Below are 27,303 nucleotides of genomic sequence, written 5' to 3' on the forward strand. Positions count from 1 at the left end.
CTCTCTTTGCATCTCTCTTGCTCTCTCTCTGCATATCCCTCTCTCTTTCTCTCTCTGTCTATCTCTCTCTTTGCATCTCTCTCTCTCTTGCTCTCTCTGCATATCCCTCTCTCTTTCACTCTGTCTTTCTCTCTTTGCATTTCTCTCTCTCTTGCTCTCTCTCGCGCTCTCTCTACATAACCCTTTTTCTTTTTTTCTCTGTCTCTCTCTCTCTCTTTGGATTTCTCTCTCGCTCTCTCTCTGCATATCCCTCTCTCTTTCTCTCTCTCTCTCTCTCTCTCTGTCTCTCTCTCTACATTTCTCTCTCGCTCTCTCTCTCTCTCTCTCTGCATATCCCTCTCTATGTCTCTCTCTCTCTCGCTCTCTCTGCATATCCCTCTCTTTCTCTCTATGTCTCTCTCTCTCTGTCTCTGTCTCTCTCTCTCTCTCTCTCTCTCTCTCTCTGCATACCTCTTTCTCTTGCTCTCTCTCTCTCTCTCGCTCTATGCTTGTCTGGCTCGAGCTAAGCTTGGTGGTTACACAGCCTGGACTGGCCTTCAAGGTCTGTAAGGATGAGTGTGATACTGATAGCAGATTGGCTGCAAATAAATCGCCAGTCACTCTCCAGGGATCCAGAACATTTGGCACAGCTGCTACAATTGTAAACAAAACATACTTGCATAGAAGGTGCCTGAAGCGTAACACGTGGTCACAAAACGTAAACATCAACAAGGGAATCCCTGATTGGATATCGCTTGTCACCATTCACAGGCACATTTCTCAGTGTATACTTTTTACATTCTGAACTCTAACTTTGGACGGCTTGTGAGTTACCTGACTCCTTGGTTAGGGAAGGCAATGGTTAGGGTTCGGCAAACCCCCTTGGAAGGAAACACAAGGGTATAATAAATATTAACCACACACAAGGAAAGGCAGAGAAAGAAATGCTGGTGTTCTGTTCCTTTAGTTGTTGTTTGTGATGCAGCGTTTTAGTTTTTTTTTTTTTTTATAAAAAGGGGGACTCACAATAGACATTATACAAACTCTAAGCAGCTGCAGTAAACTAAAAAAGCAGTTCTTCAACACTAAAAGGAGTCCTTTAAATATATAAAAAGTTCTTTAAAAATATAAAAGAGTCCTTACAAATATACAAAAAAGAGTCCTTATGAAGTGCTCTTCAAAGCAATATTTAAAAAGCATTACTTGGGAGACAGCCTGGCCAGGTCTGTCTCAAGATTCTTTTCTACTGCAGGTCTGTTGATTCTGTTGCTCCTGAGAAGTCAGCAGCCAGGCAGGGCAGCAGCAGTCAGCAGGCAGGCAGGCAGGGCAGCAGTAGTCAGCAGGCAAGCAGGGCAGCAGCAGCAGGGCAGCAGTAGTAAGCAGGGCAGCAGCACTCAGCAAGCAGGCAGGCCGGCAGCAGTCAGCAGCCAGGCAGTGCAGCAGTAGTCAGCAGGCAGGCAGCGCAGTAGAATTCAGAATCCAGGCAGGGTGGCAGCAGTCAGCAGCCAGGCTAGCAGGGCAGCAGCAGTCAGCAGGCAGGCAGGGCACCAGCAGTCAGCAGGCGGGCAGATCTGCAGCAGTCAGCAGGCGGGCAGATCTGCACCAGTCAGCATCCATGCAGTGCAGCAGTAATCAGCAGGCAGGCAGGGCAACAACAGGCAGGGCTGAAGCAGTCAGCAGCCATGCAGTGCAACAGTAATCAGCAGGCAGGCAGGGCGGCAACAGTTAGCATCCAGGCAAGCAGGGCAGCAGCAGTCGGCAGGCAGGGTGGCAGCAGTCAGCAGCCAGTCAGGGTGGCAGCAGTCGGCAGACAGGCAGGGCTGCAGCAGTCAGCAGCCATGCAGTGCAGCAGTAATCAGCAGGTAGGCAGGGCAACAGCAGGCAGGGCTGAAGCAGTCAGCAGCCATGCAATCAGCAGCCAGCCAGGGCAGTCAGCAGGCAGGCAGGCCAGCAGCAGTCAGCAGCCAGGCAAGCAGGGCTGCAGCAGTCAGCAGGCAGGGCAGCAGCAGTCAGCAGCCAGGCAAGCAGGGTAGCAGCAGTCAGCATCCAGGCAGGCATGGCAGCAGCAGTCAGGCATGGCATCAGCAGTCAGCAGCCAGGCAGGGCAGCAGTAGTCAGCAGGCAGGGCAACAGCAGGCATGGCATCAGCAGTCAGCAGCCAGGCAGGGCAGCAGTAGTCAGCAGGCAGGGCAGCAGCAGTCAGCATGCAGACAGGACCGCAGCTGTCAGCAGCCGGGCAAGCAGGGCAGCAGCAGTCAGCAGGCAGGCAGGCAGGCAGAACAACAGCAGTCAGCAGCCAGGCAAGGCTGCAGTAGTCTGAAGACAGGCAGGCCGGCAGCAGTCAACAAGCAGGCAGAGCAGCAGCAGGCAGGCAAGGCAGGCAAGGTGACAGCAGTCAGCATGCAGGCAGGGCAGCAGCAGTCAGCAGGCAGGGTGGCGCAGTCAGCAAGCCAGCAGGAAAGCAGTAGTCAGCAGGCAGGGCAGCAGCAGTCAGCAGGCAGGGGCAGCCGTAGTCAGCAGTCAGGCAGGCAGGGTAGTAGTAGTCAGCAGGCAGGCAGGGCAGCAGCAGTCAGCAGGCAGGGTGGCGCAGTCAGCAAGCAGGCAGGACAGCAGTAGTCAGCAGGCAGGGCAGCAGCAGTCAGCAGGCAGGGGCAGACGTAGTCAGTAGTCAGGCAGGAAGGGTAGTAGTAGTCTGTGAGGGGCCCCACATTTCTTGTAGGCTGGGTGTCGTGTGTCAGGGGCAGCCTAGCATGTTTTCAGCAGCGTGGTGGTCCCTTTCTTATTCCATGTCTTATATTCAAACCGGACAACGTATTCCAAGAGCAGCCAGGCATTGATTGCAGCAGCAGGGAGAGCTCCAATGACTTTCTCAGCCAGGGACATATCTGCCAGCAGCGGCCCTGGGCCCCTTTATGGACAGTGAACGCGGCGCCCCTCCTCGCTACGGGGCGCCACACAACAGGCAGGTTCATCCAGGTAATTTATTACATTTTCTGTCAGAGGCACTGGGCGGAGTGCCAGCTCCACCCTCCATCATGAGGGTCAGGCAGCTGTCCTTTCGAGGGTGCTCGCTCCATCAACAAAGTTCTTTTTGTTTGGTTCTGAAGGGTCTCCTGTCTGGCTTTACGTGCCTGGGGGGCCTTCATTGTTTTCGTTTCTTTCTTTTCTTTGTTCTTTTTCCCCGGTAGCTGCTTACGCAACCAACATTTCAAAACCCATTCCATCTCTTCTCTTCATCCTTTGCTTTGCCAAAATGTCCCCAAAATCTATTACAAAAGTGCCTCAATGGTGTGAGTGCACAGATGAGAAATTACCATCACTGGATGTGCAGAAGCAAAGATGCATGCCTTCATAAATGCCCACAGAGCAGACCCGCCCTCCACCCCCCATCCCACCTGCAGGCCCTAAAGGAGTGACTTCTGTGAGGAATTGTCATCTTTTGATTTAATTGATTAATAAAATGATGCAGGTAATCCCATCTCTGAAAGGGTGATCTGCTGATCAGATTCCTCTTCCATAAACTTGATGGCAAACACATAGTGTACATCTGTGCCAGCTGCATCAGTCCCCTAATCGGCAGCGCTTGCTCTATTAGTGACACAGGGCAGGTTCAGAAGTCACAGTTGCCCATCTGAAGCTGCAGTGACAGGCAAGTCGCTGCAGAGCAAGGACTACATTTAAGACATGCACCACTGTGCCACAATAAAGATCATGAGTAACCCATGCTGGTGGCAGGGTAAACTCTAAATATACGCTGTGCCTAAGTTAAGGCATGTCGCATGGAACCAATCATGATCATTGCAGTCACCACATCCAAATTGATATCACAAATGTTTCAGCTCCTGTGGGCCTGCTCAGCTGTGAAAGGTGATGTGTATTCTGGTCAGACAGGCTGGGCAACCCAACTGATAGGGCAGGGATCTGAACGGCGATGCCTCTTCTTTGATCTCTTTGTTAGGGTAGGTAATGCCTTCTGCCAGAGACAGCCACTCTCTAGGAATCTGTATTGGGCCAAAGCATTAAATGAGAACACATATTCAAAGGAAATAGCCTGAGGTGCTGCATTTCTAAAGTCCTTTAATCCTAGTAAGAAAGGAAGGGGGTGGGGAGGTAGGTGTAGACAGGGGAGCTCTGTTCAGGGGAGGAAGACTTCCACCATCTTGGTTCTCTCTACCTAGCTCCTTCCTGTCCCCTCCACCTCTTCTAGAGCAAAGCACTTTGGGTGTGATGTCAACAGGGCAAAGTCCACTTCTTTCAAGCACAGGGATTGGACTTGTAAAGGCGGCTAGCGTTAGTCCAATCACCTACATGCACTTGCATGTAAAAGAAGAGGCCTCCCACCACTTCTTGAGATAATCCTTTGGACTCCAGTCCTGGAAGAAGTTTTCATGGGACCTCTATTGGGAGAGATGACTTCCCAGAGTCCTCCACCAGTGAGGGGAAGACTGAGAGCCCAATGCAAAGGCAAACTCTGTTCCCTACCCAGCGCAGGTGCACAGTGTGGGGATGAGCCTGATGCTGGAACAAGACTAGGCTCTCTGCCAGCCACACTGCTGCCAGGACCTCAGCTTGGTGAAGGAGCCCAAAAGGTGTGTACAAGCCTCCCTTGTGTGGGAGACAGAGATCAAGCACTGAACTTGTCCCAGAGACCCCTGAGTAGGACTCACAGCATCCAGAGAGCCATGATAGCACAGAGCCCTCTGCTTCCTGGCATTAAACTCGTTGAACTGCCGTTGAGCCGAGTTCACTGCATTTTGAACCAGCAGCACCCGCTGGAGCTGCCTTTGGCACTCACCAAGCTTTTTGAATTCAAACTTCTCATTCAAACCTGATCACTTCCACACTGTGCACACTGAGCGCATTGTTGCCTTGGCTTGAACTACAAGCTCCTTTGTTGCATCTACTGCTGTCGACCCGCTGCTCGATCAGCCAGCGTCTTCACTGCTGATCATCATCACTAGTTTAACTGACCCTGGTGCATCTTCAAGCCCTGGCCATCAGTTGCTGCATCGAATCACTTGCACCGAACCTGCATGTCTAGTCACCAGCATCTTGTTCATCTACTCGACCATCAAATAGACCCTGACCCTCAAAGCGACTCTGATGACGCTCATGATCTGCTTGTCTCCCTGCATCACATTCATACCTCAAAAAGCTGTTTGCCCCTACTCGACACTGCTTCCAATCTAGCACACCGCGAGTGCTGCACTTGAACAGCCTCGAACCGCATGAACAGCACTGAACAACCTGGTTCACCATAGTCGAACCACCAAGAAGGTACTATTGACCCATAACAGCACCCTTGGTCCTTTTTGGTCCCTAGACACTAGTTAGGTCACGCGTGAAGCTTTTTCCCAGGACATATCCTTTTGCAGATAACATTGTGATCGGTGAAAATGCCGTCTCACCCCTGTATTCCCACCCAAAGTGTTGCATTCTGTCTATTTTTGCATTTCCTCTGTCTTTTCCACACAGACAGGTTTTTGAACAGTTATTTAATTTAGTTTTCCTGCAAATTGTTTGTTTAATTAAAGCATATCTTTTTTATTGAAGCTTGATTGGACATTCTCTGTATGTGATACTGTGTTATTTGGGTCACTACTGAATCACATTCACCTCCCTCTTAAGAGTAGAGCCTTCCCTTGTGCCAGGTTACCACTAAAGGTGAAGGAGGTCTATCTCTTGACTGTGTCCGTTTTGTCTTTATGATTTTGTTGGATCTTGGTTTGTAGGAGTGTGAGGACTGAGTGAGCGCTTGAGCCTCTACTCATCCTTGCACTGCTGCAGGACAGAAGCCAATTTGTTACAATGTTACCCCCTGGATCTAGAGAAAAGGCAGAAGCTAATGGTTGTCTTCAATCAACTTCAAAGTGCTTTGCAGGACGCCGAGCAAGGGAAGGGGAAGAGAGGAGCAAGATGAAGTAGGAGGTGGATGAATGGGGAGGAGAATTGGAAGTGAGGTAGGGAGCACAGTGAAATGCGGACTGGGGTCCATGGGGACGAGGGGTGCAGTCTTCTACCTCCCTTCCCCAATCAGTGTTGCAGGAAGGCCTTCCCTGTTCCCTGGCCCTCTCCCTGATCGATTCACTTACCTGGGACATCAGAGGTATAGCGATTGAAGCGGAGGGAGCAGGCCCCTTCATATCACTTGACTTTCAGAGATTCTAGCAGAGCAACCAGGTCATGGTTCAAGCAGGATTCCACTCCCTGAAATGCAAATGGATGGGTTGTGACACTCCTGGGCCAGGTGGGACAAGTGTGTGGTCTAGCTATCAGGAGTTGGCACTAAAGTGCTTGGGTAATGCTACCATTAGGCTCCCTTCGATCGATGGCTCTTCAGAGTACCACTGTAGCGTGGAGAGAGCTGGGCAAAGACTGGTATCAGGTCCACCTTGATTGTATTCTTTATGCATCATTATCGGCTGTCGTTTTCTTGGTAGATCACTCCAACTCAGTCTGTACAACAGGGACATCATAAAGAACTTTAAGATTATTTTTGAAAGAGTTTAGGAAGTCAGGCAGTCCAGTTTCTTGCACTACCAGCATTTCGTATCCCAGTAAATGTGCATTTAAGATGCAAAAAATGAAACTACAAGTCCAAGAATCCAATTGTGATTGGCTAAAAGGACTGAATTGACTGCTGCCGCGCGTTCTGGCATAGCACCAGTCAGCAACCCATTATATTATTGATTGGTTGATTGATTGGTTATTTATTATATACACCTATACACAAGTGTTCCAAGACGCAACCAGGCAAGGGACGGGGAACAAGGTCAAGACAAGACAAGACAAGGGCAAGACAAGACAAATGATCTTACTAGGCCTAGTATCATTTAGATCGTGCAAGGTGCAGGGGAGAGGATATTGAGGGAGGTGAAACCAAAGCAGCAGGGCTGTGAGTTAAGTGCATGGAAGGCTGGTGCTACAGGGAGCAACACAGCCAGGTAGTGCAAGATAAACCAGGCGGCATGGTAAGGTGGGCCAGGTGGCAAGTGCAGGGGAACTGACAGGGAGCGTGGGGGGGCTGGTACCCTGCAAGACTCAGAGGATACCAAGCAGCCAGTCAGCAGACGATGAAGGAGCAAGGGTGGGTTAGCAGGGGAGAGGGAGTGAGAAAGAGGAGGCATAAAGGAAGGTCTTGAGGAGCTTCTGGAACTCATGGAAATCCGGCTCAAGGCGGAGAGAGGCAGGGAGGCCATTTCAGAGGGAGGCACCTGCAGAGGAGAGAGATCTGCAGAAATGACTGACCCACAGAGAATTAGAGCTAGACGAGTGGGGGGCTCTAGAAGGAAGATATTTTTTTTTTTATTATTTTGGTTGGTTAATTAATTAACCTTTCAAAACAAATGTTACAATACAGAGATAAAAGCATATTTGAACATTAAATCATCACAGTTTTACATATATAAATCAACAGATTAGAAAAAAGAAAAAGGAACAAGGAGAAAGAATAAACCATGTTATAATAACACTGTCTATATTCTTGACTAAATGATTCCATTTGTTAAGAGTGTTAAGAGTCATACCCAACTTCATCACATCCTTCACTAAAAAAAAAGTATCTAGAATTTTCAGAAAATAAAATTACTAAAACAGCAGCACACCAACCTACTTGTCCTGACACATTGTGTACAATGCTCTCTTTAAGAATTGGATAGTAGCTATTCTTAGTGATATTTTAGGTGTCGCGAATAGCTCATGCCATAATTCATAATTTGAGCGCATTATGTGATGTGACCGTGTTAATTCATTGATAATATCTTCTCTTTGTTTTCTCAAAGCCACACACTCAATTAGTATATGTTTCAGTGTTTCTTTGACTTCTGCAACTTTGCAAAATCTGCAATGTGATCTTTCCACTGGGATAAGACCTCTTCTCAGTATAATTTGATTTGTGGGCCATAAATTCAGACGAAAATCTCAATATCTGATTTCTTAGATTGAATGAAGAACATTTTAATAGTCAGCTGCCTGTCGAAATTTTTTATGTCCAAAGAGTGCTCTATCAAAATCTTTCAGTTTTAGACAGCTCTGTTGAGTTAGATGCCAATCACATTGGTATAATTTAAGTCTAGCTTTAGTTGGATTGCTGAGCAAGAGATCTAACAAAATATTTGCTTCAGAGATATCAAATAGGAAAGCAGCTCTCCATTTAGATGGAAATAAATGCTCAGAGCCCATTAGGTAGTTTGCCAATACTGTCAACAGATTATTGTTAACTAAGCCCATCACACATTTTGAAACAAACAGCATCTCTTCCACGATACTTGGATGTATGTAGATAAGATGCCTAGCTCGAAACGCAGAAGTGCATTCGGAGCTGAGTTGGGGAGATTCAAAACTTTTTTCCAGAACCTTGCTTCAATTTTGTTCCAATAGCAAAAATTTGGTGGTAGCCAGGCCTCCGCCCCATAAGTGATAATAGGGGTTACTTTTTGCTGGTAGAATATAAGGATATGTGCAAATGAAAATTTACCATACTTATATTGGAGGATCTTGGCTTGTGAAATTAAAGTAGTCAGTTTGCCATTTAAATAGTTCTGCTGTGGCTTATTTGTAGAGGAGTTACTAAATATGACGCCAAGATATTTGAATGCATTTACTAGTGTCAGTTTTTGGTTTTTCAAAAGCCAGTCATAGTGTTTCCTTTGCCTCATTGTATTTCTCCCCAACTCCATAACTTGAGTTTTCTACAAATTTAGAGTTAGGTTATTTTTGACGACATACTGGTCCAACTTATTAAGCATATTCTGCAGGCCACTTGGCGTCTGTGAGATAAGGACCAGGTCGTCTGCATAAAGAAGCCATGCTATAGATTGGTTTCCAAGTTTTGGTGCTTCATTCATCACTTCCATAAATTCAATTCCCAAATCAAATATGAACAAATTAAATAGTGTAGAAGCAAGTATGCAGCCTTGTTTCGGACTGCGTTTAGTGTGAATTACTTCAGATAACAATCCGTCTAAATTCATTTTGACTTGCATTGAAGTATTTGAATGGAGTAAGTGTATTATCGTTACAGGAGAGAAGAGGATAACCAAATCGTATCAGCTTTTCAAAGAGTAACTGACGATCTAAAAAATCAAATGCAACTCGAAAGTCTACATATGCCAAGAAAAGAGGTTGATTTCTTGTTGCATAAAGTTCTTTGATTGCATTAAGTGTCGTGATATTAATAGCAGTGCCAAGACCTGCAACAAATCCAGTTTGAAAAGGATCACAACGGTTCTCATTTGAAGCCCAGATGTTAATGTCTCTTAAGACAATTCTACTATAGATCTTCCCAGGGGCATCAAGGAGCGCTATCAGTCGATAATTTGCAGGATTTGTTCGATCACCTTTTTTATATATTAGCACTGTTATAGCTTTACACCATGATAATGGAACAGTTTGTTTTATTTGAATGACTTGGAAGACAGCATATAAAATAGATGCCCATAACTCTGGGTTCTGTTTCAGGACAAACTTTGATAAACCGTCTGGGCCAGGTGCTCTTGAGGAGCTGGCCTTATTTATGTAAAATAGCACATCTGCTTGATCAAATTTAATGGAGAAAGGAGTATGAGCAAGATCAAGAGACAATTGTGAAGTACTATTTCGTGGGAGTTCATAAATGTTTGTAAAGTAACTAACCCACCTTTTTTCTGAAACACCGTTAAGCTGAGATATCAGCTCTGGGCATGCTGAGCCAGCGTTTATCAACTTCCAGATCTGCAAGGTATTTTTGGGCTTAATCACTTGTAACCACCTTTCACCATCATTTTGATGCATTTCTGCCTTATGCGCTCGAATCCAATTTTTATAGTTTGTCTTTACGTAAAGATAACTCACGATAATGCACCGGAAGAGATAGTATCTGTCTTTTCAGTTTCCGAAATAGCATCTTCCTCAGTCTAACAGATTGATCGAATATGTGGGCACACGGCTTATTAAATTTCTTAACACTAGATACATAGGAAGATGCAAATAAATGCATTTTATCATAGTATTCAGGTAACTCCAGACCTCTCTCTAGATGATAATAGTCATCTACCAAACTGCAGGCAAATGCTTCTAGCGCAGGTTTAGTCCACTGTAATCTGGTTTGTTGAGGGTTTACGATCAGATTACTCAGCTGCTTTTGTTGAGACTGAACCTTGCCATGAGAATGAATCATAATTTCGACCGTCAACATCAAATGGTCACTAGATACAGTTGGCAGTATATTGAACTTAGACATTTTAGCAAATAATCCTCTATCCACATACACATAATCAATAGTTGCTTTTTGAGATCCACATGACCAAGAATGAGAGGGCGGATTGTCAGTCTCTACTGCACCATTTAGCATTATTAAGTCCCATGTCTGTACAAACTCAAGCCATTGAGTGACCCAATCCGAATTTCGCTTTTTTGCCGGTGCTAGAAGGTGAATATTCAGGTCACCGGAAAAAATAACATGTGCTATGTTAGGGGTAGTGATCATTTTTTCCATGATTGCATTAAGATCTTTAAAAAAGGTGGAAGTTAAGATCGCCAATGGATTCCAATAAATGTTAACCATTGCAAATTTCAACTTTTGAACCAATATTGTCGAGCATTGTAAAAAGGAATTCGGGGAGGGCCAGTCTGCTATATTGTTTGTTGTAGTCATATTAGAAATGGTTGCAAGGCCAGACATTGGTCTTCCTTTTTGACCTTTTACAGCAGGAACTAAGTGAACATAATGATTGTCCCACGATAATGGGGCAATTAACCAGTTTTCCTGCAACAGGACTATATCATAACCTTTTAAAGAGAAGTTGGAATTGTTCAGTAAGTGCTTATGTCCTCTGGTATTTCAGCTCGCAATGGTTATTTTGTGAGTCAGAGGACAGGGTTCACCAACTTCTAGTTAGGATTTTTTACAACAACAGCCCTGGGCCGAGGGGCCATCACCATTGTCCTTCTGTCTTCCTAACTGTTGTGAGACCTCCACAAGCGGGCTCTCTTTTGTAGTTGGGATTAAATTAAATCCCAAATCATAGAGAGCAGATCTTGCGGACCAGATGGTATTAAAAATAATGCAAGATCTTATCCAAAGACACGATACAGTTGGATCGTTATCGTCAGGAAATTCTACCTGCTCGATATCACTTGTAGAGAGATCTTCCAGAGTTGGGTTAGCAGAAAATATTTGCATGACGCTCATTCTATTCATGGTGTAAAATGGAAATCAGTCACCACGACAGCTAAGAAATAGTGAGTATATTTGAGGAGGCTTTTTGACCTTTTTGAAGTTATTACTTTTTTTTACCAGTAGTTTCTGCATGCAGATTACAATTCCTTTCATCTACTATAGATTTAAATGTGACACTCTTGGAATTTGCTCTTGCATCTCGAACAATTGCAGAGTCGGATTTGTTACTAATGAGAGATTTCATAGAGGATTTGAGAGTCTTTTGTTCCGAGGTTAGAGCTACTAAGCAATCCTTAATTGTATTTAGAATGCTATTTTGCAAAATGTTCTGAGTGTCAGGCAACATAGATTTTTCGGGCAGTTTTTTTGTTTGAGGCCTTTGCATCTGGAGTACTTGAAAGCCTCGCAGCATTTGCATTTATTTCATTACCCAGCCCAGACTTTTTCGCAATTGCAGAAGTCACTTGCGATAGCAGATGACTCACAGTCGGGGCTGGATGAAATTACCTCATATACTCATCCACAGCTTTCCTGAGTTCTTGTCTATTAAATGTAGAGTCTGATTTTTCATCGCTATTCGCTTGATTAGCTTGGAGTGTGGGTGCAGATTGAGTCTTTGGCAACACACTCCCTGAACTAATTTCCATATCTTCTACCACCTGCACCAGCTTATCCAACAGAGAATGAGTTAGATTAGCTTGGAGGATGCTCGCGCCATTTCTTGCAGTTCTTTTCCTTTCTTGCGTCAGGTTTAAATATGTTTTAGTTATGGCATTAGATGCCAGCGTTGAGCATCTTACTGGTTTTGACAAGGATTTAAAGAACTGTCTTGTTTGTCCATTAGAGACCACTCCTTTGGTCTTTTGATTTTTAGATTTCTTTAAGTTTGCATTATGTTCAGAATTTTGTTTTTTTGTGTTTTTCGCAAAAATTGTATAAGCCTCTTTAAGAGGCTGTGCATTTCTTGACTTAGCGGGATGCAAACAACAGAGGCAACTACCAGTGCATCCGTAGTCAAAGGCTGAGGAGGCAAGGGTACTATTTCCGCCGCTTCTACAGATAATTTACATATAATGCCCTCGACACAGTCTTAGAGCATTGTACGCTTTTACCAACTTCAAGTAAACTCGACTGCGCATACAATTGCTCAGTTAAATTTTTCAGCACTGATATCTCTGCGAGTTGTTTTAATAAAAGTGCAGAAACTCCATCATCAGACACTTGTCTCCGGGCCATGGAATCGCTGAATCATTTCTGCCAGCTCGTCATATTTTCAAGATTAGTGTGAAGTAAATTTACGTTTGAATCCAAAACTTCGAATAATTTGGCAAGAAACATTAATACAGTATTCATTATTTCAAGTGTTACCAGAGGTACTTTTTTGGAGGGAGAGCCTGAAATTACAACCAAACTATTTCTATTCGCTCTCCTAGGAGTCGGGGGAATAAATGATATGGAAGTTTCAGATTCTGGAATATTTTCATTTTCAAATAATGCCGGAGATTTCGAGAGGTTAGATTCATCTTCCTTGGTTATCTTCAATAACCGCATTGTCTACAATATTAGCAAGATTGGGATTATTTGGCACTGAGCCAACAATACTTGAACGAGCATTCTGTAGGATCATGGTATCTGACAAGGAAATATTACATAATTGTTTAGCTGCCTCATTGCTAACATTCATATCTTGTTCCGTCGGTGAGCTGATTAGGGGTTTGCTGTGCAGCTAAACCATCTTGAACAATGAGGAGAGGCTGTGCCTCTATATTCGAGACACTTAAATTTGTGAGTTCTGACATTCGTGCCATGGGACATGGAGAGCGCGAAGAAGCAAACCCAAAGTCTCGTAGATCACCAATTAAAATATTGGATCATGTCTGTTTCTTCGTCGGGCGTTTTTCCCAATGAGCACCCTTCACAAAAGGGTGAGCTGATTTTGGAGTGGACACAGGGCTGTCTTTGGACAAGGAATCAAAAAGCGAGCGTAATCGTTCAGGGCATGGCATGTCCGTGAGCAAGGTGAACATTTTTGTCCTTTTTCATCGTTACAGTAAAGCAGAGTAAATCAATAATAAGGCTTGTAATGCACCACCAATGGCTATATCCACTAGTAACACTAACTAGTAATGCTTTAAAAATAAAAAATTAAAAGGTCCCTCGCAATGCTATCCGCGACGCCGCGGCGAAGCGGCATAGCGGGACTTAACGGGACTTAACACGGGTGCGCGTGCATGATGCACGCGCGACTGTGTTTATATAGCTCCGCCCAGCGATAAGTGAGGAGAGCCTAAATAATAAAAAAAAGACGTGTCAGAAGACAATTTGTAATGAATATGCACTTTTAGAAGTGTATTTGCTTCATTCTTCACCTGTTGGTGCTTGTAGTTCGCTGGTGATCCGTTGCAGGAGCAGCAAACAATATCCAAGAGAAAACGCTGGAAAAGCAACCCGCGGCAAAGTGGGACTTAACGGGGCTTTACACGGGAAGATATTTAGGAAGAGATAGTTGAAGACAGTGAGTGTCACGGCCCCAGAAAGCCTTGTGGACAATGCAGAGAGTCTTGAACTGGATCCTTGCAGCCACAGGCAGTCAGTGGAGGGATTTTGGGGACAGAGAGATGCAGTCCATGGGCCGGAGCCCAATGATAAGCCTCGCGGTCCTGTTGTGGATGAATTGAAGAGAGCGAAGAGTGGAGTTAGGCAGATTGATAGAGAGGCTGTTACAGTAGTCCAGCCTAGAGAGAACCCGAGTTGTGGAGAAAGTGAGCATCTGGGGCAGGAGAGGAAAGGAAGAATACCTCTGAGGAGGTGCAGCTGGAAATTGGCCTTCCTGGCAAGATCTATGATGTGGGGAGAGAAGAAGAGAGTTTAGTCGAAGATGACCCCAAGCTTTTTTGCCTCACAAGAGGGAGAGGGGAGAGGGCCCAAGGAGGGCGGCCAGAGTGAGGGAGGAAATGTGTGAGCAGGGGCCCCAATGAGAAAGATATCAGTCTTACTGGCATTAAGGCATTGATTGTTGGAGGTGCACCATGCCTGAATATTGGCTAGCGAGTCAGGGATGTGGACTGTATTGTATGATACAAGCCCTCATTCCGGCAGCCTGGGTGCTTCTGGCCAGTGCCCCCTTCAATTCCCTCGCCTATTATCACCCGTGTAGTTACCTACGCGAGTGCCAAGAGTGTGTACTTTTTTTTCTCATTTTAAATGTACCTTGGTATTGCTTCTCGGCACTGCGTCGTGGTTCCCAAAATCCGTTTTGAATGATGTCACAGTCATCAACATTGAAAACTGACTTTTGGTACCAAGGTCAGTTTCATTAATTAAAGAAAAAGACACACAATTAGCCCCCACGTAGGAAAGTTCACGGGGGCTAATGGTGATATGCATCCTGGCAGCGTGCCAATCCTGTCGGTAACAGCCGCAGCCCAAGTTTAGTGCGCCTCGAGCAGATCGCCCCATTAATTCCTCTCCACATACAGTTTTCGCTCCATTTTCATTTCTGAAAAAACTCGCTGTGGTATCAGGGAACATCTAGTTTCATTTTTATATATCACCCCTGGTTCATATGCGTGCTGGCGCTGCCCGTGGCGATGTGGGCTATACTGAATACAGAGTAGCTTAAGTGCTTATTTGATGTCATTATGAATGAGATCGAAAATGTCTTTTTATGAATATGTGATATATTTTATCCACATAGTATGAAGAAATTGTGTTTTTAGAAATTGGAATAAAGAAGTGTACACAAACATGTTTGTACAGTGGTTGTTAGACCACACTATATTCAATAGCTGGTTATCCTGAGTAAAAAGTATCAATAACTTTGAGAGCAGGTTTTCCTGTTTTGCGTGGCAGAGCCGTGCATGGAGTCAGACAGGTACCCCTCATGGATTTTTAAACATTTTTCGAAATCCAGTTGGCACCTGAAGCCATCTGCAAGATAAGTAATCTGTGGGAAGAAGCCCTCCATTACATCCAGTAAATATAAACTTTGTTCAGGTCTTGTCCACTAGATATCCGCCTTCCTCCTTCAATGCTTAGTCCCTTGGCAGAGAGCATTCTGCCTTCCTCCTTCAATGCTTAGTCCCTTGGCAGAGAGCATTCTGCCTTCAGAAGCGCGTGCAGGTCATGGCCCCTAGGTGTCCCACTTCCTCGTTCAATGCTTAGTCCCTTGGCAGAGAGCATTCTGCCTTCAGAAGCGCGTGCAGGTCATGGCCCCTAGGTGTCCCACTTCCTCGTTCAATGCTTAGTCCCTTGGCAGAGAGCATTCTGCCTTCAGAAGCGCGTGCAGGTCATGGCCCCTAGGTGTCCCACTTCCTCGTTCAATGCTTAGTCCCTTGGCAAGTTGGCAGAGACCAGCCTGCTCCGGAAAAGTGTGCAGGGCATGGCCACTAGGTGTCCCCCTTCCTCCAGCAATGAATAGTCCCATGGCTGAGAGCAGCCTGCCTCCAGAAGAGTGTGCAGGTCATGGCCCCTAGGTGTCCCACTCCCTCCTTCAATGCTCAGTCCCAGGACAGAGAGCAGCCTGCCTCCAAAAACCTAATTTCCCTATAGGTGGATAAGTTTGCAAGACTATCTAAAACACTGTGAATTAAGCGGTTTGCAAGCAGTTATAAAGTCGCTACGCCTTTCTCTCGGTTGTTTCTTACCAGTGGGTTGACGGTGCGAATCACGGACCCATTTTCTGTTTCTTTATACAGAGTGCAGCTGCCACCCCCAGGGTTCCTCATCCAAGTTCTGCAACCCGTCAACAGGACAGTGCCCATGCCAGCATAGTGCCACCGGCCGCCAGTGCGACCAGTGCCCGCCGGGCCAGTGGGGGTTCCCTCATTGCCGGCCATGCCAGTGCAACGGGCACTCCGAGGAGTGCGAGCGGAGGACTGGGGCCTGTATCGCCTGCCGGGACTACACGACGGGCCGCCACTGTGACAAGTGAGTTTCACTTTACAGGTGACAAAGCTCAGTGGGTAACATGTCTCCAAAACTGGGGAGTGGGAGTTTGGAACGTCCTACCTCTGGACAGTGCTTTAAGTGCCATGAGAAATCCAGGGGAGGGCTCTAAATAAAAAGGAGGCGTGGCCTGAATGTTGCATATTGATTAACTAGTGCTGGGCTTGGCCTAAAGGGGGAACCACCTGAAACAAAAAATACACCATGAGAACCTGCAAACATGTGTTTTGTTCACTCAGTGTGTACGTGGGTGCTAGTGTTTGCATCTCGACTGCATATTGTAAACTCATGTATATGAGGTTTGTAAATAAATCACTCTCTCATTCAGTCTATACATTCAATTGATGAGGAAATCACCCTCACCCTTTAAATAAATCACCTATGAGTAAGGGAACAGGTATGGTTTCCTGGAAATTTGCATAAAATCAAAGAGCATTTTGGGAAAGCAAGAATGACCACCGAATTGTATATTGGAAATATGTCTGTGTTAGTGATTCAAGCATGAACGCATTTCAAGGATATCATGCAGACTGAGCTCCCTTCTCAGGTCATTTATTGCAACACTGACCCTATCAGTAAAATGTAGCAAACCACAAGCCACACACATTCATTTGGCCAGGCTCCTTCCAGGAATGTGAACATTGGTGTTTCATGCCCCTAAATACTTCACAGGGCTTGAAAGTCGAGCGCTGAGGGCCAGGTTCTCAAAACATTTTTTGTGGCACTCGTTGAGATGGACTTGCGCCTCTCATCACTTGCGGCAAAATAAGGAGCACCTGATCCACAAAGTGCATCAGGAGGAGCTCATTTTAGATGCACTCATTCAGATGTCCCTTTGCGCATTTTCACAAATCAGGGGCCTTTTCTGTGCATTTAAAAGCTCATCCTAAATTAAAAAATGGGAGGCGCTCTTAAATGCCCAGAAATGAGGTTCATCCCCCTGAAATGAGGTTCATCCCCCTGCACCTGTTGTGAACAGGAACGGAAGGGGGGGAGGTGCGCAAATCATGACAGGGTCATTACGAACTCTGTCATGATTTTTCCTATAAGTATAATAGGGGCGGCTTAAATCGCAGCTGTCACACTTGCATTTCCATCCTCCAAACAGAGATGTAAATGGTTTCTTGTCTAGAATTCCAGAGAGACAGGACATTTAAGGGCCTGTCTCTGTAAAATACGCTCCCATGTGGTAGCTGGGCGCCTGACAGACAGTGTCACGAGTGCACGCCCAACTCTAATGTCTGCATGGTGGCTTGACAGCACTACTGTCCAGCCCCTCCTTAAATGCGCAGGTGTCCCTTGAGAATAAGGTGACCTGTGTATTTCTAAAAGTAGTGCAAGTGAAATGAGCAGCACCACACATGTGCTACTTATGGGTGGCAGAAAGGGGTCTGGCTCAGGAGCAAGTCTTCGAGACTGCCGGGACACTGGGCCAGCTAGCCCCGTGCCACTAAAAGCCCTGCTGCTGCGCTCCACTACACAGGTAACACACGGACCCCAGGTCAAGGTAAGTGACACTTCTTTAATTTCACACTCCTGGCAGCTCTTGCTCCACCCATCGATCTTTCTTCTCCTAACCATTAAACATATAACTACTGCAAAATGGGGATAGAACTTACAGTGCTATCCCCTATGTGCTATGGAACTATATACATAATACTACATGTCCAACAGCATGACCTTAGGTTTGGCGACACCATTCATAGATGGATGCAAACTCCACAATGACTCCCATGCCACGCTTACCCAACTATATAATCTTTCCATCTGTTGGGCATAACTCGTGCTCTGTTTCTATGTCTGCGTTGTGTATCACCCATTCTCATTCCTTCATGTACTCCCTTGTCTCTGTCCGCTTAGCAACATTTTACTATACCTCCTTGCAAACACATTTCTCTTCATTACAATACCACCACATTGCCTCCCACAGTCCAAATTTTCTTTGCCCATAACATCTTTTCTCCTTGACATTTGGCACTTAATCTTGGATTGTGCACCATCACCAAGTCAACTATACTCCGTCCCTATTCCTCAAACTTGTGATCTAGGTCAAAACCTTCCGTAATGTCTCTGTGCATCCCTCACAGACTGTATAATATCTTCTCTATTCACCCTGAACTCGCTTACCCAACCCAAGTGGCACATAATCTTGGACTCGGAATCCTCCCTTTGAAGGACACAAATGGTGGCACACCCGTCACTGAGTGCAGTGTGGTACAATAATTGCATATCATTTGTCTTACAACCTCTCTACAGAGTATTCTGGGCTTTAAAGCCAGCTGCACACCCCCTTTAATAACTCTGTTAATTCTCTCAACCAACCCATTTGCTTGCGGGAGGTATAAGGCCATATTAGAATATTTAATGCCACATTTCTTGAGAAACATCTGCATCTGTTGTGAACTGTACCCCATTGCCAGTGACGATTTGTTGGGGAAATCCCTCTCTTCCAAAAATATCCTCAGGGAATGTTCCCATTTCTTCTGTGGATGTTTCACCCACTGCCTTCTTAGTGTGATAATCTACCAGAACAATTACATGATTGACACTCCACCACAAACTTTGGAATGACCCCATGACATCGACTACCACTTTGAGCCAGGGTTGTTCCAGCACCGTGAATCCGGCAACACACGGAGCCCGGGTCAAGGTAAGTGAAGCTTCTTTTAATTCCCCCTCCTGGCAGCTCATGCTCCAACCGTTGCCACCATCAGTTGTGTTTATTAAGTTATGTACTCACGCGGTCTGTTCTATGTGGTGGCCAGGAAGCTGACTTGTTCTGGTACTGTGTGCCTAATAAATTATTTCTCTTCTATTCGTAATGCACCCTCTCTGGAAATGCATATGGAGCTTGCAAGCTATCGCTTTCAATCCAGGTGTGGCAGATTTCCTCAGTTGCCTTCCTATAAGGGTGTCAAAATAAGTGCCATTGAGATATATAATAATGACATGTGTCTAAATGCGCTGAGATAATGCCATTTTAAGTAAACTCTTCTGTATTACTGTATATATGTTGTAATTTCCCCAGACCAATTATTACCAAGCTGTCTATACCCTCCCCATGATTCCCCAAGGTCTGGATGTGTAATACATGTAATAAATAAATAAATAAAAAATAAAATACGTGTGCGAGTGTCAGCCTTTTTCCTATTTTATGGGGTTGACGGTTGCTGTGGAGTTTTACTAAAGTCCACCTGTGAACGGACTTCAGAAGACTCACTCTTGGAAGTGTAGGGCTCCAACTCTTAGGTTTGGCCTGAACTACCCAAAAAGTTTTGCAGCAATGGACGAGCAGCCAGGCTTAATCTAGGAGAGAGAAGGGCTGTAGATAAGTGCAAAGACCTCAGGGCACAGAATACACGTATGCACAGTACTTTAATAAAGATAATGTTATTATAAACACTAAGGTAGCTAACACAGTATTACAATTACAGGTGAGTAAACCTATTCACAAATATATACAGTAAGACGTTTGTTAGGCATTGCTCAGTTCAATAGTAAACTCTCAGATGATATGGAAGGAAAGTATTTAGAGTAGTATTCAAGTTTAGCAAATCATTTCTTATAACCAACATTAAAAGTAAGATACTGGTAAGTACTTTTAGGCAAACTATACTTTACAATGTCCAGCCTTATCTGGCAATGTCCACTGGGTGACCAGGGCCCCTGGGCAGAAGAACAAAGCAAGACAGACACTGTCAAAGTTCTCAAAATAGCAGGTTTTTTCTGTGTTGCGGCTAGGTCAAATGTTTAGTTAAAGGGTGGTTCAGGGATGTCTGCAAGCCCCCTGAAATAGTGTAGACCAAAGGATATGTGCCTTTAGGCCTGAGAGAATACACTTGGGTTGTCCCCCCAATGTGTGTCAGAATTCTCAGTAGGAGTCTGATTTAACACAGCGAGCACCCAGGTGAGTATCTGGGAGTGGGACAGTACCTTTTCATGAAACAAAGAAGATGATGTCATCAGCGGATCCCTAGGTGAGGCAACGGCCGCTCCTGTTCGGATTCTTGGCCTGGAGGCTTAAGAAGGACATTTTGTCAGGAGTAGCCGGTCAGCTTCTTGCGATGTGACACCAGCAGATGGTCAGCTTCTTGCGATGGGGCACCCAGCAGATGGTCAGTCTCTTGCAATGTGACACCCAGAAGGTGGTCTTCACGATACCGGGTCGTTGGGACTCGATACAGGCTTTGGTTCAGCGACGGTTGTCACACAGCAGACTTTTCTGTTTCTCAGTCCCCGACTTGGAAGGGGCGATATTTCAGGGCGGGGAAAGTGTAATTTTAGGTCCAGCAGGATGCCCATGAAGGTCTGGCTGAGCCCTGTGCCCGAGCGGTGACAGCATGATAGAGCACAGTTACCTCAAAATCTGACAGTGTTCCCCTGCTGGAGCACACCAAAGTCAGCCGTTAGGTAAATGGCCATTCAAGTAAGTAGGGTAAGGCTTCGTAGATGGTGTCTGATCAGATGTTTATTTCTGTAAGAAAGAAATGCTTTATGATTACAGGTAATGTATAACAGTGTAATTACAGTCATAAGCACACAGGTATTACAAGTTAACAGAAACAAATGAATCAGAAGATATTCCTCTTGAAATTGATCATACTTTAGATTTTTGAGATGCTGAGATCACCCATTTCGGAATTCATTGCTTATTTGCAGGTCATGCTCCAGAATACTGGGCTAATGGCTAGGTCAGATTCCAGATCATTGATCTAGATAGCAGGGCCGGTTCTAGTCCTTCCATCCGATGATCCGCTCGCCTTACAGAGCATTGAGCTTATCTGCGGATGGTGTTCTAAAATGCTGAGTGAAGTTACAATTCCCTTCCTAAAAACATTAAGCAGAGCAGAGAGATAATTGCCAGCACACGCTCTAGGGCACATAGCCGACGAGCAATTCAGACTTGAGACCAATGAGATAACTGGCAGAGGACATCTTAAAATACTGACCTCCATTTCTGCAATTGTCATGAACTTCAGATCACGCCCCTTTTGGACCTCCTGGTCCTTGTCTCAACGGGGCTTACATTCCGTACTACTTCCAACATGGCCGTCCGGAGCTGAAGCCCTTGCTCGCTCCATGCGCTGAACGCAGCGTGATCTATTTATAGACCACACCTTCCGTGGCTCCGCGGGTCTCAATGCTATTGCAAAGTAGCCCAGACGTGTGTTCGTAGCTTGCAGTATTGTTTCCTTTGTCCCAGTGCTATTACCCGCTCCTGTCCCTTTCCCCCTTCCTTGTTCCGAGCATTTCTAGCCTTTCCCAGACTCCCGGTTTCCTGGACTCCGCGATCCCGGAACTACCTGGAACCAGACGAGACTCGAGCAGCGCTGTTCAAGACCAGGAGCGTTCGCAAGAAGGCAGCGATCGAAGACACCGGCAAACACCGGACCCAGGTGAGAAGGGGGGAACTCCTTGACAGTTTGAGACGCCACCCGATCGAACCTAATAACGAGATGGAAGCCACTGTGCAGGACTTAATTCGACGCATGCAAGAATTATCAACAGAGGTTCAAAATCTTAAGGTGGAAAATGCCACGCTCAAACAATTGGTCTTATCCTGGGATTCTGCTACAAAGGAGGGGGCCCTGTTGGCGGTATTGTTGACAAGTATGATGGTTCGGCAAAAACACTTCGCGGATTGGGTTCATGCAGGCCCTTAAAGGCATGTTTGACCGTCCAGAGCAGGTCTATACTGCCCAAGAACGCTTGCTGGACTTTCAACAGGGCTCCCAAGATATGCTCACTTATGTGACCAGATTTAAACAATTGGCTAAGGAAGCAGACTGGTCCTCTGAGGCTAGTTTTATCCTGTTCAGGAGAGGCATAAACGATGAGATCAACGATGAACTGGCCAGGGTGGCCAGACCAAATTCATTCCAAGCACTAATGGACCTGGCCTTTCAAATAGACTTTCGCATCCAGGAAAGGAAGGCTGAAAGGAAGAAATCCAAGGGAAACCCACCCAAGACGTCCTTTGAGAGCACAGCCAGAACGGACGCAAACCCAAATCCAGCCCCAGAACCTGAACCCATGCAAATTGGAGCCTTTTGTGGACCCATATCACCTCAAGAGAGATTGAGAAGGGTCCATACTGGTTTGTGTATGTATTGTGCTTCAGACAAACATTTGGTCAGGGAATGTCCCCTGGCACCTCCTCGGCGTTCGGGAAACGCCAGCTCCCGATCTTAAATGGAGCAGAGATTCGGGAGAGAGATGTTTGCTCCACATCAATTCCATCCTTGAACTCTCCTGGACAAAACAGTTTGGTGATACTACAGGCCTTCCTGTCACCCTCCAAAGACAAGACCTATCCCATTCTGGCCTTGGTGGACTGCGGAGCTATGGGAATTTTCATTGATCAAGACTGGGTTGTTAGTCATCATATTCCGTACGAGACATGAAACACCATGCAGCCGGTGGAAGCAATTGACGGAAGACCCCTCTCTTCAGGACCCATAAGCCTGCAGACTAAAGAGATCCAACTTTCCATAAACCATCATCAAGAGCGGATTTCATGCGACATCATTAAGTCAGCCCATTACCCCATTGCTTTGGGTATGCCCTGGTTACAAAAGCACAATCCGTATATCAATTGGACAGCAGGATCATTATTTCTGGGCTCAGAGTTCTGTATGTCCCACTGTCTATCCCTGGACCCCTCCTCGGTAACTCCTAAAGAACCACCAAGAGACCAAGAAACACCACTCATGGTTTCCAATATCATACAATTTCCAGAGGCCTATCAGGGATATGCTGATGTATTTTCTACTGCCATAGTCCAAGCCTTACCCCCTCACAGGCCCGAAGACTGGGCCATAGATACGGATCCATCAGCTGTAATTCCCTTCGGCAGAATGATCATTCTTTCCGAACCTGAGAAAAAGGCCCTTCTGGAATACCTAGACACTAATCTTGAAAACGGCACCATAAGACCCTCGAAATCTCCAGCGGGTGCTTCATTGTTCTTCGTTCCCAAGAAGGATACCAAGGACCTCAGACCTTGCCTCGACTATAGAGGCTTAAATCAATGCACCCTCAAGGATCGGTACCCACTGCCCCTGATCTCGGATATCCTGGAAGCTGTGAGAGGAGCCGTAATATTCACCAAATTGGATCTCAGGGGTGCCTACCATTTGATCTGTATCCGGGAAGGAGACAAGTGGAAGACCGTCCTTTAGAACACCCTTTGGCCACTACGAGTACCTGGTCATGCCCTTTGGACTAGCCAATGCCCCAGCAGTATTCCAACGTTTTATGGATTGGGTGTTCTCTGATATGTTGTTTCTCTTCGTCATTGTCTATCTGGACGACATATTGATTTTTTTCCAAGGACCCTCTGAAGCATGAAGGACAGGTTAAGGCAGTTCTACAAAGACTCCGGGAACATCACCTCTTAGCCAAGCCTGAACAATGTTTGTTTCACGTTACCTCTGTGCACTATCTGGGATTTATCCTTAGTCCAGAGGGGATTGGCATGGACCCTTCAAAAGTAAAGGCCATTCTCGCCTGGCCTACTCCCACGTCCGTGAAACAAATCCAATCCTTCCTAGGACTAGCCAATTTCTACGGGAAGTTCATAGTCACCTTTTCCGAGATTGTACAACCCATAGTGGCTCTGCTAAAGAAGGACACCCCATTTGTCTGGTCAACATTACAAGGAACTGCATTCCAGCATTTGAAGACCGAGTTCACACAAGCTCCCATTTTGGCTCAACCCGATACAAGTCGACCCTTTTTAGTGGAAACGGATGCCTCTAATTACGCTATAGGAGCAGTGTTCAAGCAGAAAATGGAGGACGATTTGGAACACCCCGTTGCTTATCTTTAGAGAGCCTTAACTCCTAGTGAAACGCACTACTCCGTCCTGGGAAAGGAACTCTTAGCCATTCGCCAAGCCTTCACTGAATGGCGACACCTACTTCTGGGAGCCAGACATCCTGTCCACGTCCGTACTGATCATTGAAACCTTCAGATTCTACAGTCACTGGAGTGCAGAAACAGTCATCAGGCACGTTGGGCCTACTTTTTTGCCCAGTATCAGTTCCACATTACCCATGTCCCTGGATCACAGAACCTGATCGCTGACGCCTTGTCTCGCCGTCCTGACTACGTGACCACTGAAGATAAGGCATTTCCTAAAATGTTCTTTCCCACGATCTTCGTAGCCCAAGCAGTTGATCTCCTGGAAGAAGTCCCATCGCAAACTCAATCCTCAGAAATATGGAAGGACATTTCAACACAAAATCTCTGGAAATTAAGAGCCAAGGAAGGCTACTTATTCAAGGACAATGCACTACTCATTCCTACATGGAAGTTACAGCAAAAAATAATAAACCTTTGTCATGACACACTCCATTCTGGGCACCGAGGTATCTCCAACACCCTCCGTCTTATACAGAGACAGTTCTGGTGGCCTAAAATGAAGTCTGACGTACAGCAATACATCCAGGCTTGTATAACCTGTGCCCAAAATAAACATGATAACAAAAGACCGGCGGGTCTTCTTCTGCAGCCCACTCTACCCTCTAAACCATGGGAAATCATTGCTACAGACTTCATAGTGGAGTTACCACCTTCCCGAGGATATACTACCATCATGGTCACCATAGATTTGTTTACCCATATGGCCCATTTATGCCACTGATGAAACTACCCTCCTCTTCAGAGCTAGCTGGAATATTTCTGGAACACATATTCCGACTACATGGGCTTCCTTCCAAGATCATATCTGACCGGGGTCCCCAATACATTTCACAATTCTGGAAATACCTCTGTCGGGTACTAAGAATCCAATGTGCCCTCTCTTCAGGATATCACCCCCAAACCAACGGAGCCACAGAAGGTGCAAATCAGACCCTGGAACAATATCTCAAATGTTTCGCCACCAAGGTCCAGGATGACTGGTCTCTCCTGATACCCGTTGCGGAATTCGCTTACAACAACTCCGAACACTCAGCGCTACAGACCAGCCCCTTTTATTGTAGCCAGGGGTTCCATCCATTGGTCTTACCCTCGGTTCTTCCTTACCCTACACCAGTACCTACTGTTGACTCCTGGATCGAAACTCTTATCAACATTCACCGCGAGGCTAAAGAACACTTAGAGAAAGCCAGATTACAGACCAAGAGGTATGCGGATTCCAAGAGAAGACCAGGTCTTTCCTATACGGTCGGTGACTGAGTGTGGTTGTCATCAAAACTACTTCCCCGACACTTGCGACCAAACAAGCTGGCTCCCCGCTACTATGGTCCATTTCCCATCAAGGAGATTATCAATCCTGTCTCATATCGAATCAAGCTACCTGACTCCTGGAAAAGAATTCATCCAGTTGTTTACACATCCCTATTGAAGCCCTACATCCAATCCTCTCGAAAATCCAGTAGACCACCTCCTCTACTGGTTGACAACCAACTGGAATATGAGGTGTCCCGGAATTGTGACTCCAGGTATAAGCGGGGCCATCTTCAATACCTAGTGGAGTGGAAAGGATATCCTCCTAGCGAAAAGACCTGGAAACCTATTTCAAATATCAAGGCTCCTCGGTTGCTCAGAAGATTTCACCTAATACACCCGGGAAAACCTGGAGGGAAAGGCCTTCGGAGGAGGCATGCTCTCATGAACTTCAGATCACGCCCCTTTTGGACCTCCTGGTCCTTGTCTCAATGGGGCTTACATTCCGTACTACTTCCAACATGGCCGTCCAGAGCTGAAACCCTTGCTCGCTCCATGCGCTGAACGCAGCGTGATCTATTTATAGACCACGCCTTCTGCGGCTCCGCGCGTCTCAATGCTATTGCAGAGTAGCCCAGACGTGTGTTCGTAGCTCGCGGTATTTTTTCCTTTATCCCAGTACTATTACCCGCTCCTGTCCCTTTCCCCCTTCCTGGTTCCGAGCATTTCTAGCCTTTCCCAGACTCCCGGTTTCCTGGACTCCACGATCCCGGAGCTAAACGCAACCTGGAACCAGACGAGACTCGAGCAGCGCTGTTCAAGACCAGGAGCGTTCGCAAGAAGGCAGCGATCGAAGACACCGGCAAACACCGGACCCAGGTGAGAAGGGGGGAACTCCTTGACAGCAATGGTTATCCAAGGCCCAGATACGGACGCTACAATATTGAACCAATAGAGAAGTTTCCGATCATTTCCAGGCCAAGGTGCAGCTCATTTTCAGGAGTTGTTCTAGATTTCTAATCTTGTTGCCAGTTAACATCTGTTAATTCTGGGATAATTAGCATGTCACCTTCTAAACGATGAGATCATCTGACAGCCGTATTCTAGACCTTTGAGCTAATTGGCAGGTCATTTTCCAACATTTTAAACTAAGGGCACGTCAACTACTGCCACTTTGAGATATTTGCTAGGTTCAAGATTTCTGATTTCTGGTTGAATTTGGAACATGTTGTCAGGCAGAATCGTCTAATCCTCAGAGGACCCCTCCTCTGTGCCCTCTATATCCTACTCCCAGCTGTATATGTGTTCTGTTGTTACTTCTGTAAAGTGCTCTATTATTTATCTGTATTGGTGTATACTTCTGTAAAGCGCTCTCTTATGTATCTGTATTGGGGTGTGTATACTTCTCTAAAGCGCTCTGTTATGTATCTGTATTGGTGTATACCTCTGTAAAGCGCTCTCTTATGTATCTGTATTGTTGTATACCTCTGTAAAGCGCTTGGTTATGTATCTGTACTGCTTTATACCTCTGTAAAGCGCTCCATTATGTATCTGTACTGTTGTATACCTCTATAAAGTGCCCCATTATGTATCTGTAGTGTTGTATACCTCTCTAAAGCACCCTGTTATGTAGCTGTCTGTGGTATACCTCTGTAAAGCGTTCCGTTATGTATCTTTACTTGTGTATACCTCTGTAAAGCGTTTTGTTATATATCTGTACTGTTGTATACCTCTGTAAAGCACCCCGTTATGTATCTGTACTGTTGTATACCTCTGTAAAGCATTCCGTTATGTATCTGTACTGTTGTACACTTCTGTAAAGCACTCTGTTATGTATCTGTACTGTTGTATACCTCTCTAAAGCACCCCGTTATGTATCTGTACTGTTGTATACCTCTGTAAAGGGTTCTGTTATGCATCTGCACTTTTGTATACCTCTGTAAAGCGTTCCGTTATGTATCTGTACTGTTGTATACCTCTGTAAAGCGTTCTGTGATGTAACTTTACTGTTGTATACCTCTGTAAAGCGTTTTGTTATGTATCTG

At 45.7% G+C, this 27,303-nt stretch overlaps 1 protein-coding gene across 3 annotated transcripts in view; it reads left to right on the forward strand.

Annotated features, from left to right (window-relative positions):
• Window positions 1-27,303, forward strand: part of LOC138566223 (laminin subunit beta-1-like) — an 882,924-nt gene that overhangs the window by 671,717 nt on the left and 183,904 nt on the right. For all 3 annotated transcript variants that reach the window (XM_069643284.1, XM_069643285.1, XM_069643283.1), the window contains exon 21: window positions 15,835-16,066. In XM_069643284.1, the coding sequence (XP_069499385.1) occupies window positions 15,835-16,066 (232 nt within the window). The remainder of the gene's footprint in view (window positions 1-15,834; window positions 16,067-27,303) is intronic.

This window comes from Ambystoma mexicanum, chromosome 2p (genome assembly GCF_040938575.1).
Source record: "Ambystoma mexicanum isolate Mex_15411 chromosome 2p, UKY_AmexF1_1, whole genome shotgun sequence".
NCBI lineage: Eukaryota > Metazoa > Chordata > Amphibia > Caudata > Ambystomatidae > Ambystoma > Ambystoma mexicanum.